The sequence below is a fragment of the Nylanderia fulva genome, unplaced genomic scaffold (genome assembly GCF_048542155.1).
Source record: "Nylanderia fulva isolate GAGA-0341 unplaced genomic scaffold, ASM4854215v1 Scaffold23, whole genome shotgun sequence".
In the NCBI taxonomy this organism is placed as follows: domain Eukaryota; kingdom Metazoa; phylum Arthropoda; class Insecta; order Hymenoptera; family Formicidae; genus Nylanderia; species Nylanderia fulva.
Genome location: NW_028190293.1, coordinates 1,468,858 through 1,481,491, shown reverse-complemented (window position 1 = coordinate 1,481,491; position 12,634 = coordinate 1,468,858). Strand labels below are relative to the sequence as shown.

The following is a 12,634-nucleotide window of genomic DNA, read 5'->3' as shown; positions in this document are numbered from 1 at the left end:
ATTTACATAAAAAATGTTTCTTTCAAATATGAAATGAGAAAAATAAAATTTTGTTCTAAAGACACATTATAATACAATGTAATTTAACATTAAATGAAATTAAGTGCTTTTGTGAAATTTGTAACTTATATTGAACTTTCTAATAATGCGCCGTAAGCTATAAATCCTATCTTGAAATTGTACCAACATTTTTAAAACCTCTTTTCGAAAGATAAAATTTTGATCAGTTCCATATATATTCTAAATTTTCAGAAATATTTATTAAAAAAAAAAAAGAGAAAGGCCAGTATAAAATAAACACATAATTTAATTTCAGAATCGAGTTTGCTTGAATTTTTTATATCTATATTCCGCATTTTTAGATGTTCCACCTTCATCTTTTGATATAAAATTAAAATCACTAATAATTGCATACATAAAACATATATATTTCATAAAATCAATATATATATATATTATATATACGTATATAATTAAATATTGAATCTATTTTGTTTGCAGCGCAACCTAATATTATATTCACGTTTCTACTCAGATCAATCTCGTTCGGCGGGCGAGAACATTCGAGCAGCATCGATTTGCGCTCGTTAATAAAATCTGTCGGTCGCGGACATCGATCCGCCGGCGACCACAAAGACAACGCGGAATTGAGCGCGATAAATAAAGGAGGGTGCTCAGATCGGCGGCGCGGCGCTCGAATAGGTACGTCCCTTAATAGCAAAGGTCGAGAACCTTGTCGAGTTGACTCGCGGGATAGCGCGCAGACCTACTTCCACGTAACGTCGATTCCTTTTATTGATTCTATTTTTGCGAGAAGTCGAGGGAGAGAGAGAGAGAGAGCTCAGTCAGAACGCTCACCCTCATCACAATCACCGATCGTGTCACCGATTCGACTTTTTATCGAAAAATTATTATATCCCGAAATATATCGAATTCGGGACGTTTCCAGATTCATCAGAGATTTCCGAGAGAGACACCTCGATAAGATGGTTATTTTTACATAATATTGCTGATTGATGAAAATTTGTGAAATGGGAGAAGAATATTGAGGAATACGAGAAAGAATCGATATTAATTCATTTAATGCCGAAACGAAATATTAGCAAGTTAACACGAAAATTGTTCGGATATATATATGGGTACCACTATGTTTCCAATGAAATGAAATCAGAGGGAACAACAATATCGTATCGTGAGATATTTATAGAATAGGCCATGATATTGCAGTACATAAGAAGATGGTAAGAAAAAAAAAACAAATAAGTAAGGAAGAAAACATAAGGAATACGAACGTAGTCGAACGCGATTATAATGAAAGAATTATAGTTGAATACGAGAACAGTTTCCCTGGAAAGACTAAATCCGCTAAATATCAGCAAAAGTTCAAAGTGATACCTTCGCCGATTCCGTATTCTTAGAAAAGTCCATAAGAGGATCGACATGCTCGGTATGGAAGATCGGGAAATTTAGGAAAAAACGAGTGTTTCGGGAGGGTGAAAAATGGCAAAACAAGGAGAAAACGATCGTCGGTGGACGGCCAGATCGTAATTAGATTCGCCGGTGAACGGTCGGTGACAGCGCGCGTTGCTGGAAATAGAAAGTAACGGCCAAACAATCGAAGGCTAATCGATAGAGTGTAAAGCCGGACGGACGAACGGATGACGCGAGGGAAGTACAGACACCTCGCTACATTAGACTTTAATTCGACCGCAGTAGTGCATGACCCGGTATGGTCAGACGCAGCCTCCATCTGGCACCATCTCCGCGACGCGACCGCAGGCTCGGATTATCATTGGCGAATAAATCAGTTTGATTGTCAATCGAAAAGAGTGTTTTCAAGACAAAGTTAATATTGTTATAATGTCAAAATTATTAGGATATTGTAAGTATAATTAGCATTATATTATAATCAAACAGAAAGCACTTTGATGCATTATATTATATGTATATATAATTATGTTTATAATATTTAATATACAATATATTATAATATATAATCATTATATAGTATTTAATATTATAATTATAAAATTATATAACATTAAATACTACATTATATATATATTTTATTATATTTATATATATATATATATATATATATATATATATAATTATATTTATAATATTTAATATACAATATATTATAATATAATCATTATATTTATAATATTTAATATTATAATTATAAAATTATATAACATTAAATACTATAATATAAAATTGAAACGATTAAAAAGAATATTTGTTCATAAGAAAAGAGTTATCTGTCAATAGAAGTAATATTCTATCGACTTATTCTGTCCATAAAATGTTAATTTATAATTATAGTAAGTTTATAGATGGTAAGAGAAATAAAATTGTGTATAATAAAGAAGATATAAATTTTAAATATTGCTTCTTATTATAACGTATTGGTAATAATAGTTAAATATTAAATAGCAATAATTTTTTTTTGAATCACCATTTATCCAGTAGCGAAATATCAAAACAAAAGTTTCATCTTGCTTTACTTACCGACGCTTGTTTAAGGGTTGCAAATACCGGGGTGCAATATATTACCAGCGATCGTAGCTCGCTTAAAACATACCCATCGAGGGGTTGAACACGACAGAGGGTAGTTTAATACCATTTATCGACATACTCTGGTCGACTCGTACCGACGTTTCGTCGATACAGGGGATGTAAGACGATATAGGGGTGGAAAAGGGTAAAATTCATGTCGGTAAAATAGATTGCGCTGATAATACAAAGTCGTGATAAATTTCGAATGATAAGAGATATGATTCAATAATTTAAAGTAAAAATAAATATACATACCTTTAGAGGGGATTAATAAAATTTGATATCGTTATCTCTCATTCATATAAATTTTCGAGAGATTTTCTATTTTATATTCTTTATAATTTTTATTAAAATATTATTAATAAAAGATTCTCCTATTAGAATGTGATATTTTCATACGAGCTAAATGATCCGTTATTAAACGCGTAATTCTGTGAGTGATCATTATAATTTAAGCAGCGTAAAATGCTTAAAAGCACTATTAAAAGCTTCGCGTATAAATAAATTAATAATCTATCCTTAACTCTTTAGCTATGATACGTGTAGACATTTTTGAAATATTGCTCGAGAAAATACATCGCAATTATGTCGCGATGTTCCATATTAATCATTATAAAATATACATATGATAATGATAATTCAATATGCACTATTAAGCCTCTCGACATAATTATTTTAAATTTTATTTCCTTCTCTGTATACAGAGAGTACCAGAACTAGTAGTAAATCTGTTAATGACAGATTCTCGGAGTAATTTGGAGATGATTTTTCTTCAACGAAAATGTCGAGACATCAGTAATCTTCGAGTTATAAGCGATTGAAAATAAGTAAGCCTTATGGAAATAAAATATTAACAAAATCACATTCTTTTATTAATTTCATGTAGAGTTTAAATAGAATTTTAATTTAAGGCTTAATTATGAATATCTACATAATGGCAAAAAATGATAGCCTCCCTCATTTTCGTATTTTGGGAAACCCTGTATAGCCCGGTAAAAAATTTTTTATATATAATTTTATATATAAATTTTTATATATAAATAATTGTATAATTGTACAATCGTAAAATTATATGTAAAATATGTCCATTTTTGTACATAATTATATAAAATATATAAATTGTAAGAGTTCATATATAATCATATTAAATTATATACGATTTTATGAAATATATATTTATATATATGAAGAAATATTTATTTATTATTTATACACAATTATATATAAAAAGCACTTTTATCTAATTACGTATGAACATATTTCATATATAATTTCGCGATTATATGTATATATTGTTATATATAAAAATACCGGGATCGTAGTTGCTGAACCACAGATATCGAAGTAAGAATCATAGCTAAAAAGTGGAATGGAAGAAAATACAAAGGGTTGTCACTCACATTGTAATATCGCCGAGCTTGAGCCGCGTCTGTATAAGGGCGCAGCTCTTGTGGTCGCTGGTGGTGACGGCCCTTCGTCTTCTGGCAGCATACTTGGGCACCGGTTCCGTCGCACTGCCATCGGCCGCGTTTCCGCCGATCCCGGATGTGGCGCCATAACCGATGAGGCCCACACTTCCACGCACCAGCGGAATGCTGCCTCGCCGACGCGTAGACACGTGTCGACCTCCCACGCTACCCAGCATCCTGAAAGTAAAGAGGATGTAAATTAATTAAAGTAGACTTAATTTTTTATTCGGAAATAAATATTTTTATCGGCTCTCAATATAAAGAATATAAATATGATGTTTTCTAAATCGGCCACAGAGCCAAAGCACGAAAAATTAATTATTCGGAACTGTATCTCTTGGTACGAGATTACTAAAAGTTCTATATATTAATTAACCTCGAACTTACATATGGAGAAATAGGCGCGAAAAATATAATTAATTTTTTATGTATACAGGATGTCTGACATAAGGTGTCACACCGAAAATATACAAGTAAATCTTGTTATTTAGAGACAATTTTTCCCCAGCAAAAATATAGAAGTATTAATAATTTTCGAGGTATAAGCGATTGAAAATAAAGGGTTTTTCACAAACTAAGCCTTGTGAAAATAAAATATTAACAAAACCACATTTTCCAATTAATTCAAGTAGAGTTTACTTTAATAAAATTTTAATTTAAGGTTCAGTTAGAAAGATACATGATGTTAAAAATTGGGAACATCCAAAAAATGATGGCTCCCTCGACATTTTTGCCGAGGAAAAATCATCTCCAAATAACGAGATCTATACTTGTATATTTTCGGTATGACACTTTATGTCAGATACTCTGTATAATATTATATAAGAAAGGGAAAGACTTGGAAGACAAATATTTTCTCGGCTTCATCTCCAAGGAGCATTACAAATTTTCATTCAAAATGTATATTTTAACTTCCGTATTTTCTATATAATAATAACGAAGATGTCGAGAAAAAATATAATCAAAGCGAAATACAGACAAAAATGATGAGCATCTTGAGTGCTTTTAATTTTGTCCTTTACAAAATAATTATTCTGTTTTATTATTTAAAATCTATTTTCAATTCCCTTTCAAATAATGGTGATGTCAGAGATGACACGCATCAAAATCTCGCTGTAACGATAATAAATATCAATTTTTTACGTCGACGAGAGATGGACGATAAAAAATGTGTAGATTGAATATAGATTAAAGGGGCACAAAAGAAATTTATCGGAACATCCTTTCGTTAATTAGGTTACGTTGACTGGCCTAATCTCGGCGCATCAACGGGGTGGTTGAAGTCACGCGATCGGGCACTTGCGTTCGTCTATTTTCTGACACGCGTTCCGCGGCCATTAATAGGCCTTTTTTCCCTTAATGTATTGACGATGCCCAACTAATCTTCGTCGGATCGATAAGAGAAAGTCGGTCGTATATATCGAATGTGATGAAAGGAAAAGGAAGAAAGGATCGTTTTCGACACGCGACTTGCGTTCCATATAAACTTATACAGGGTGTCCCACTTGTTAATGGGAGATTCTTGAGGTGATTTGGAGACGATTTTTCCTCAGCGAAAATGTCGAATCCAGGCACCAATCATTTTCAAGCTACATTTTTTAGTTAATTTCAGGTAAAGTTTATTTTAATAGAATTTTTATTTAAGGCTTAGTTACAGAAGATACATGAAAAATTACATTTGAAAAATTGTAATGGAACATTTAAAAAAATGATGGCTTTCCTCGACATTTTCACCGAGGAAAAATCGTCTTCAAATAACCTTTGAAGTCTTTTATAAGTCGTACGGTAAGTCTGGGACACTCCGTATACGAGGCTCGTTTATTCAAGAGCTTTTCATGAGTATTGAAGTTAACGGTAGAGCGTCTCGGCAACGCAACATAAAATTCTTGTATTAATTATCCGCGTTCGTGCCTACATCGGCTTCCTCGTGGCTTTTCAAACGTCAGGCGGCTCTCTTTTCCATTCCCACTTCCCTTCATTTCCTGAAAGCGTCTATCCTGCGTTGAAATGGAAAATAAAGCGTCACTGCCATCTAGATACCGCAAAATCCGATTAATCATCATTCGAATGCGACGTTCCATCGAGTTCATTAGCTCCGAATCGGAAATGCCGCATAGTACACGGATATTTTTCTCACGTAAATAGAACGTGGAAAAAGAAATCGTTCAAGTTTTATGATTCCGAAATTTGCAATTTTCTTCGGGGTTTTAATTGCCATATATAATTATGCTCGATGGAAGAAAACACTCGCAAATGTTAATATATGCGTGAAACTCTTGAAGAGAGAAGCCACTTTCCGCTGAAAGTAATTTATTTTAATGAAAATGTTGGTGCTCTTTAAATAAATTGTGTTATAGGATTTTATATTGACTGTAAGAAATGATGAGAAATGGAACAGTGATATAATGAGATTTAATGCGAATGAACGCTAGAAATATTTCGAGGTAAAATTGTTTCAAGCAGAGAAATTACGGTAGAATATTAGCGATATTACAACCCCGCGAATCAAATTTATACGGACTATATTGTGAGTTTCGTAAAGTTTCGCAAAGTTTCTCATCCGGCGCATTACACTGAAGCATGTGAAGAGATCAGTGTATACTAAGTAGATACATATCTCTGAATCAAGAGTATATTAGCTGTATAGTTTGCATGTTGCACATGTTTTCTAAGTGGCAGCGCAATTCAAAAGCACACTTGAAGTTCGAAATTATAATTTTACGAAACGCTAGGAAATTTTGTTCGTAAAATCAGACGCGGATGTCGAATGATTTGTTAAATCTTTTTAAATGAAAATCGCGTAAAAAGTAAATCTATCTCGAATAAAACGAGAAATAAAGAAATAAAGGTATATTCGATTTATACAATATTTTAACAATATATTTTCGCTAAAGAGAAATCAATTTTAAACTCGTTAGTAAAAAATCTCGAATATCGTTTCACGTCTTTCGAGTCCGGGATAATATTTTTCGCGTGAAGTATGAGTATTCTGGTGAAACCAAACGGTTTAGAACGTGATTTTCCATTGATTCTGATTTCTCGCGAATTGAAATGTGACGCGGAATATTCACCCGGCTGACAATTCGTGCGCGCGTTAACGCGTTGATTCTCGCACGGGTTAATTGCGAACGAATTATTATCCGGTCCGTCTATCGAATGAACAAAACAGAATTACAATCCATTAGGCGCTACGTTCATGCTCGCAATGCACGCAACGCATATCGTAATGCAATGTGAAATTTCGCCTGCACGAATAACACGTTGCGATCCAACACTGTGCAATTAACGCTAAAAAAATAATCAATTATATAAGTAAATTTATAAACAAATAATTTATAAATCTTTCACGTTGACATTTTTAAGCCCGCGCGTAGTTCATACGTGGTATTTTTATACCATATGTTTTGATGCCATATCGTTCCATCAAATCGCTTTCTATACATCAGTTATTCATTCTTTTATTCCTCCCTGTATAAATACATAATATGGAACGAAAAGTCTATATAACGGTTGAAAATACACAGATTTATTATGTATTGTAATTTATACATCAAAAGTCAATAATATAACACGTCAATAACAACTTATGTAATCAAATAATTTATCAGTATGCAATTATATACAAAGTGAAAAATAGAATATTTTTCATGCATCAAACTATTTAAATTTGTTGCATTTTTCACGAGAAATATTTATTTTATTCTACTTATTTCACATATTTAATATTATTAATGTAAATTATTTTCTTTGTTAAACTATTGTATTATCAAATTATTTAAAGTGATTTTTATTCTCTAGCGTCGGAATAAAATTTTATTCGCGAGTATACAAATTCTTTTTTATTCGATATCTTTATATATCCATTATATATAAAGATATCTATATGTACATCTTTAATAAGTAAAATTCGAAAAGATTCAAAAGTATTTCACATTCTTGAGATTTGTCGACCCTTGCATAAATATTTCTACTTCCTAATGACATCCTATATATAATCTCGAAAAGTTAAATATAACATCATTATTTATTCGTGTACTAAAAAAATGCACGTCAATATTTTTAACTAAAAAAAAAAATAATAATTTATTAAAAACATTGAATCATAAATAATAATAATACATGAATTTTAAATCGGCCAATAGAGCCCAAGCGCGAAAAATTAATTCTTCGAATTTTGATTGGCCGATTTAAAATTCATGTATTATTATTATTAATAATATTGAGAGCCGACATATATTTCTTATTGAATCATAAATATTATCATTATCATTATATAAATTATATTATTTATCTCATTTAAATATAAAATTGATGAGGTAATAAAATGTCAGACATGAACACGAGCCTCGATTCTTCTTCTCTCCCTACCTTGTAAGAAATAATGAGAAATCGACGCGCTTTGCATAAGCGCGTTTCGAGAAAATACACACTTTAAGCAGACTCGGCCTGATTGCGTCACGACACCGGTCGAAATTTCCGAATTGCAACCTGTTGCTAGGCACCCCAGGGAACTCTTATTCCACCCTCGCGTGTTACCCGGCAACCTCTGCCCTACTCTCTCACACCTACCCCTTCTCTAACCCTTTCACCCACCGCACGTTTCCGTCGAGTTTCTCTCCTGTCCGGTTCTCTCTCTCTCTCTTTCTCTTTGTGGGGTATAGAACAGGTACCACGCTTGAGAAGCAAGCGAGCTCTCACGCGAGCTATCCGCAAAAGATCTTCTCCTTATTCCGTCCATTGTCCTTTTAGTCTTCCCGCTCTTTTGTCCAAGCTTTTTCTTCTCGCAAATCTCTTGCCCTTTTTGTTTACCTTCGATCGTTCCTGGCTAGAAGAATCTGTCGGACCTGTAGTTCTTTTTTCGTTCTAAAGTGATTTTTATTCTCTCGCTTCGAGGCGTCGCGTCGGGATAAAGTTTTATCCGCGAGTATACAAATTCTTTTTTTTTTTTATATCTTCATATATCCACAGTGATGTGTTTGGATGATTTTAAAATTAGCTGGATAAAGATGAGATCGAAATATGTAAATTTATTTTTGATAAAATGAAGATGGTTTTGTTTTAAATATATCTAGGTAAGAGATAAAATTATATGGATTGATTTTTCCGACCTTTGCACAAATACTTTTACTTTTATAATAATATTACTTTTTACTTTATAATGACATTAATCTTGAAAGGCTAAATATACAATTTTTTATCGTATACTAAAAACAATGCAAAAGTGCGTCAATAATTTTAAGTAAAGAACTGCTGTTTTCGCACATTTGTTTTTGCGCGTTTAGCACGAGAATAATAAAATCAGCAAAGGTTGATTTAAAAATATTTTTCCTGTCAATTTCTTTCGCCAGTTCCTTTTTGCTGAGAACAATATCACCTCGATATATAAAACCTAATAGAATCGAGAAATTGGTCGACTTCTCGTAAAATTAGTTTTATCTTGAGGCCACCCCTCGCATCGAAAGATCGAAATGGGAAAAAGGAAGAGGGTAAACTATTTCATTTGGAGGGTGTCGAGAGCGAGAGGAGGAGGAATGAGAAAAAATAAGAAGGAAAAACAAATTTATAAGATTGCTGCTAGGATAAGAAATTTCTAACGCATCAGGTTTTTTACCTAAAACAACGAAAGAGCTTGTACATAATTAAGGTTTAGCATTCTAGATTAATTCTCTCCAATTACGATCGTATTGATTAGAGAACCTTAGTTAAAGAGAACCGGAAGTTTAAAAAAATACAGTTTTGAATATCATATATAATAGAAATACGATTTTAAATAATTACATTTTTTTATAATTTTTTTATAAAATAAATAATCTTATAAAATAAATAATCTTGAAAAATCTTATGTAATGAAATTAGCTAGAACCGTAAGAAAACAGAGATTCTAAAATTAATGCAGAATGTTATCCTCATATATTTTCTAAAACATTTTTGTAATTTAATCTAAAATTTTGCTAAAGTGAAATTCATAGAAAATTTAATAAACAATATTATTTCTTTGATCATATAACTCTGAATGCCTGCAAAAGATCGAATATTGATACATAATTGCCACCGCTCTATATTTATTTATTCAACTTATATATAATTTGTGCAAGTTGACGGATGAACACGATAAAATTACTCAATAAATTGTGATTTTAATTATTAACTAGCGAGTCGTGCCACCTTCGGTAATCGGGCAAGTATAATGGCAAAGTTCAGCTAAATGTCCCAGCGATATCTGACAAGACGAAACTTGCACGAAAGTGCTGTTTGAGTGGAAAGTTCAGGTAAAGGAACTCAGAGTGATAAAATATATAGTTACGCAAAATCTTGATACTAAGTATTACACACAAATCTAGACACGCTAAATATGGCAAATCAATTTATCATATATTTTTTTATATTTTGTCCAAATTGTCGTACCTATAGATTTTATCTCAAGTTATTTAAATTAAAATTTTAATAAATAGTTATAATTTTTTTTATTTTATTTTTTTATTAATTAGTAAAAATCAAAATATTCTTATAATGTCTCCTGGTTTTTATAATGTCTTGTAATTATAAATATAATAGATATATAAATTCTTTTTTCAAAACACCGTATAAAGCACTTTGTTATGACATTTGTAAATATATTTGATAAAAACCATGGCAATGAATTGTCAACCATAATTTTCTTAATTAAAGATGATGTCGACGCAACGGAGATTCTCGTAAATGCGAGATAAATTTCTACAGCTTTATCTTATAAGATATATACGATAATCCGCGCACTGACTCCTTTTCTCACCCTCTCTCTCTCGATCTTGCTTGTACTTTAGTCAGGCACAGTAGGATCTAATTTTCTCTCTCTCTCTCTCTCTCTCTCTCTCGTGATTGTCGCTCTCACTGACTATTAATAGAAGGTGAGGGATAAGAGAAGAAAGGAAATCCTCCTGTCGTTCGAATCCTTCATCCGTTCGTTTATTTTGTCGTCTGCTATCGACGCTTGATGAATAAACTCACGAGAAAGAAGAAGAGTAGGAGAGAGTCAAATTGAGAAGATGGATAGCAAAGCACGCTGCGTTGCGATTTTCCGTTGCATCCATTGCAGAACATTCCGCGCAGTAATTGCACCTGCAACTCCTTTGATCTAAAACGTCCAGGACCCGCTGCGCGTGCCTTTGACGTGTGGAATTTTATGCACGCGTACGTGAACTTCCGGGCTTAAAACAGAACAATCGGCCGGCCTTTCGCCCGGCGACAATAGACCGAAACTTGATTATGGAAAATATAATATTGCATAGGAAATTCTTTCGTCACACAATAGACTGTCCTGTGTAACAATACTATATATGTTAGTATTCTACGAAGGGAAAAAAGATTAAAAATAACTTTTAATTATATTATGACTGCAGGTAGATCAAAAGTACTTGTCTTATATTGGTACAAAAAATTAAATGTTTAGTTATATATAATATTATTTGTATATTTATATAATATTTTATATAATATATATATATATTATATTTTATAATATAATATTATATAATATATTATATTTATATAAAATATAATATATATATTATATAATATATTTACATAATATTAATTGTATATTTTTCAATAAAATTTATTTATTATAATAAATTTAAATCTCTCGTCAAAGACTACTTTCACTATCATTCCATAGTATCTGCAAGAAAATTCGAGCAATTTCTCACCAGTTTCTTCCGATTTAAGACAGGTTAATTGCAAGCTTGCGATCATTATTCGAAATCTCTTTAAACAGCGGATACACTTTCGCAAATGAAGAGAAATTTGGTTGTATGCCAAAAGCGCAAGACAAGACTTTGCGCGATAATTATGTCGCTCCGTGCCAGACGACGATCAATCTTCGAAACACGTGTAACGCAATCTTGACTGGCCGGCAACATCGAAAGCCGACACGCGCGTTGGCATTGTGTCTCGTGAAAGCATAACGTCATGCCACGCGCTCGTTAACGTCGCTTTACAGAATTTCCACAGGCCACTCGACATTTAATCGTCAAACGGACGCGCGTGCTTCAGAAACGATTAATGCAATTCAGCGGTCATTTATCGAGCCTATAACCGGTGTATTTAATTAACACCATTCCAGCACGCGCATATCTCTCTCGTCGAATTTTCAGACCTTATTTTTCTTTACTTATTCTTTATTATTCTAGGCTATTAGAGAACATATATATATGTACAATATGATATAATTAATTTTTATATTTTATTATATTTATATGGTACCCAATACAGCACAAAATATTATAAGTGCTTTCAAAAATATTTCTAAATATTTGTATAAAATATTGCATTAAAAACATTTTAAAATGATTTTAGGTATAGTTTAAAATAATTAAAAATTTTTTTGTGATAACATTTGTTAGAATATTTTAAAAAACTTAAAAATATTTTTAAAAATGTTCTTCTTTATCGTTCAGATAATATTTCCTTAAATATTTGATACATATTTTTGAAATATTAGTTTAAATCTATATTCAAAAATATTTTTTAAACATGAAAAAGCGGATATAGAAACATTTTTAAAATATTTTCGAGAATTATTTTATTTTTTAAGAATTATTTTTAAAAGATTTTAAAAATATTTT

General features: G+C 31.6%; 1 protein-coding gene across 20 annotated transcripts in view; it reads right to left on the bottom strand.

The window, feature by feature from the left end:
• Positions 1 to 12,634, bottom strand: part of cac (calcium voltage-gated channel subunit cacophony) — a 173,187-nt gene that overhangs the window by 117,740 nt on the left and 42,813 nt on the right. For all 20 annotated transcript variants that reach the window (XM_085483071.1, XM_085483075.1, XM_085483088.1 and 17 more), the window contains one exon: positions 3,963 to 4,208. In XM_085483071.1, the coding sequence (XP_085339197.1) occupies positions 3,963 to 4,207 (245 nt within the window). In that variant the 5' untranslated portion in view covers position 4,208. The remainder of the gene's footprint in view (positions 1 to 3,962; positions 4,209 to 12,634) is intronic.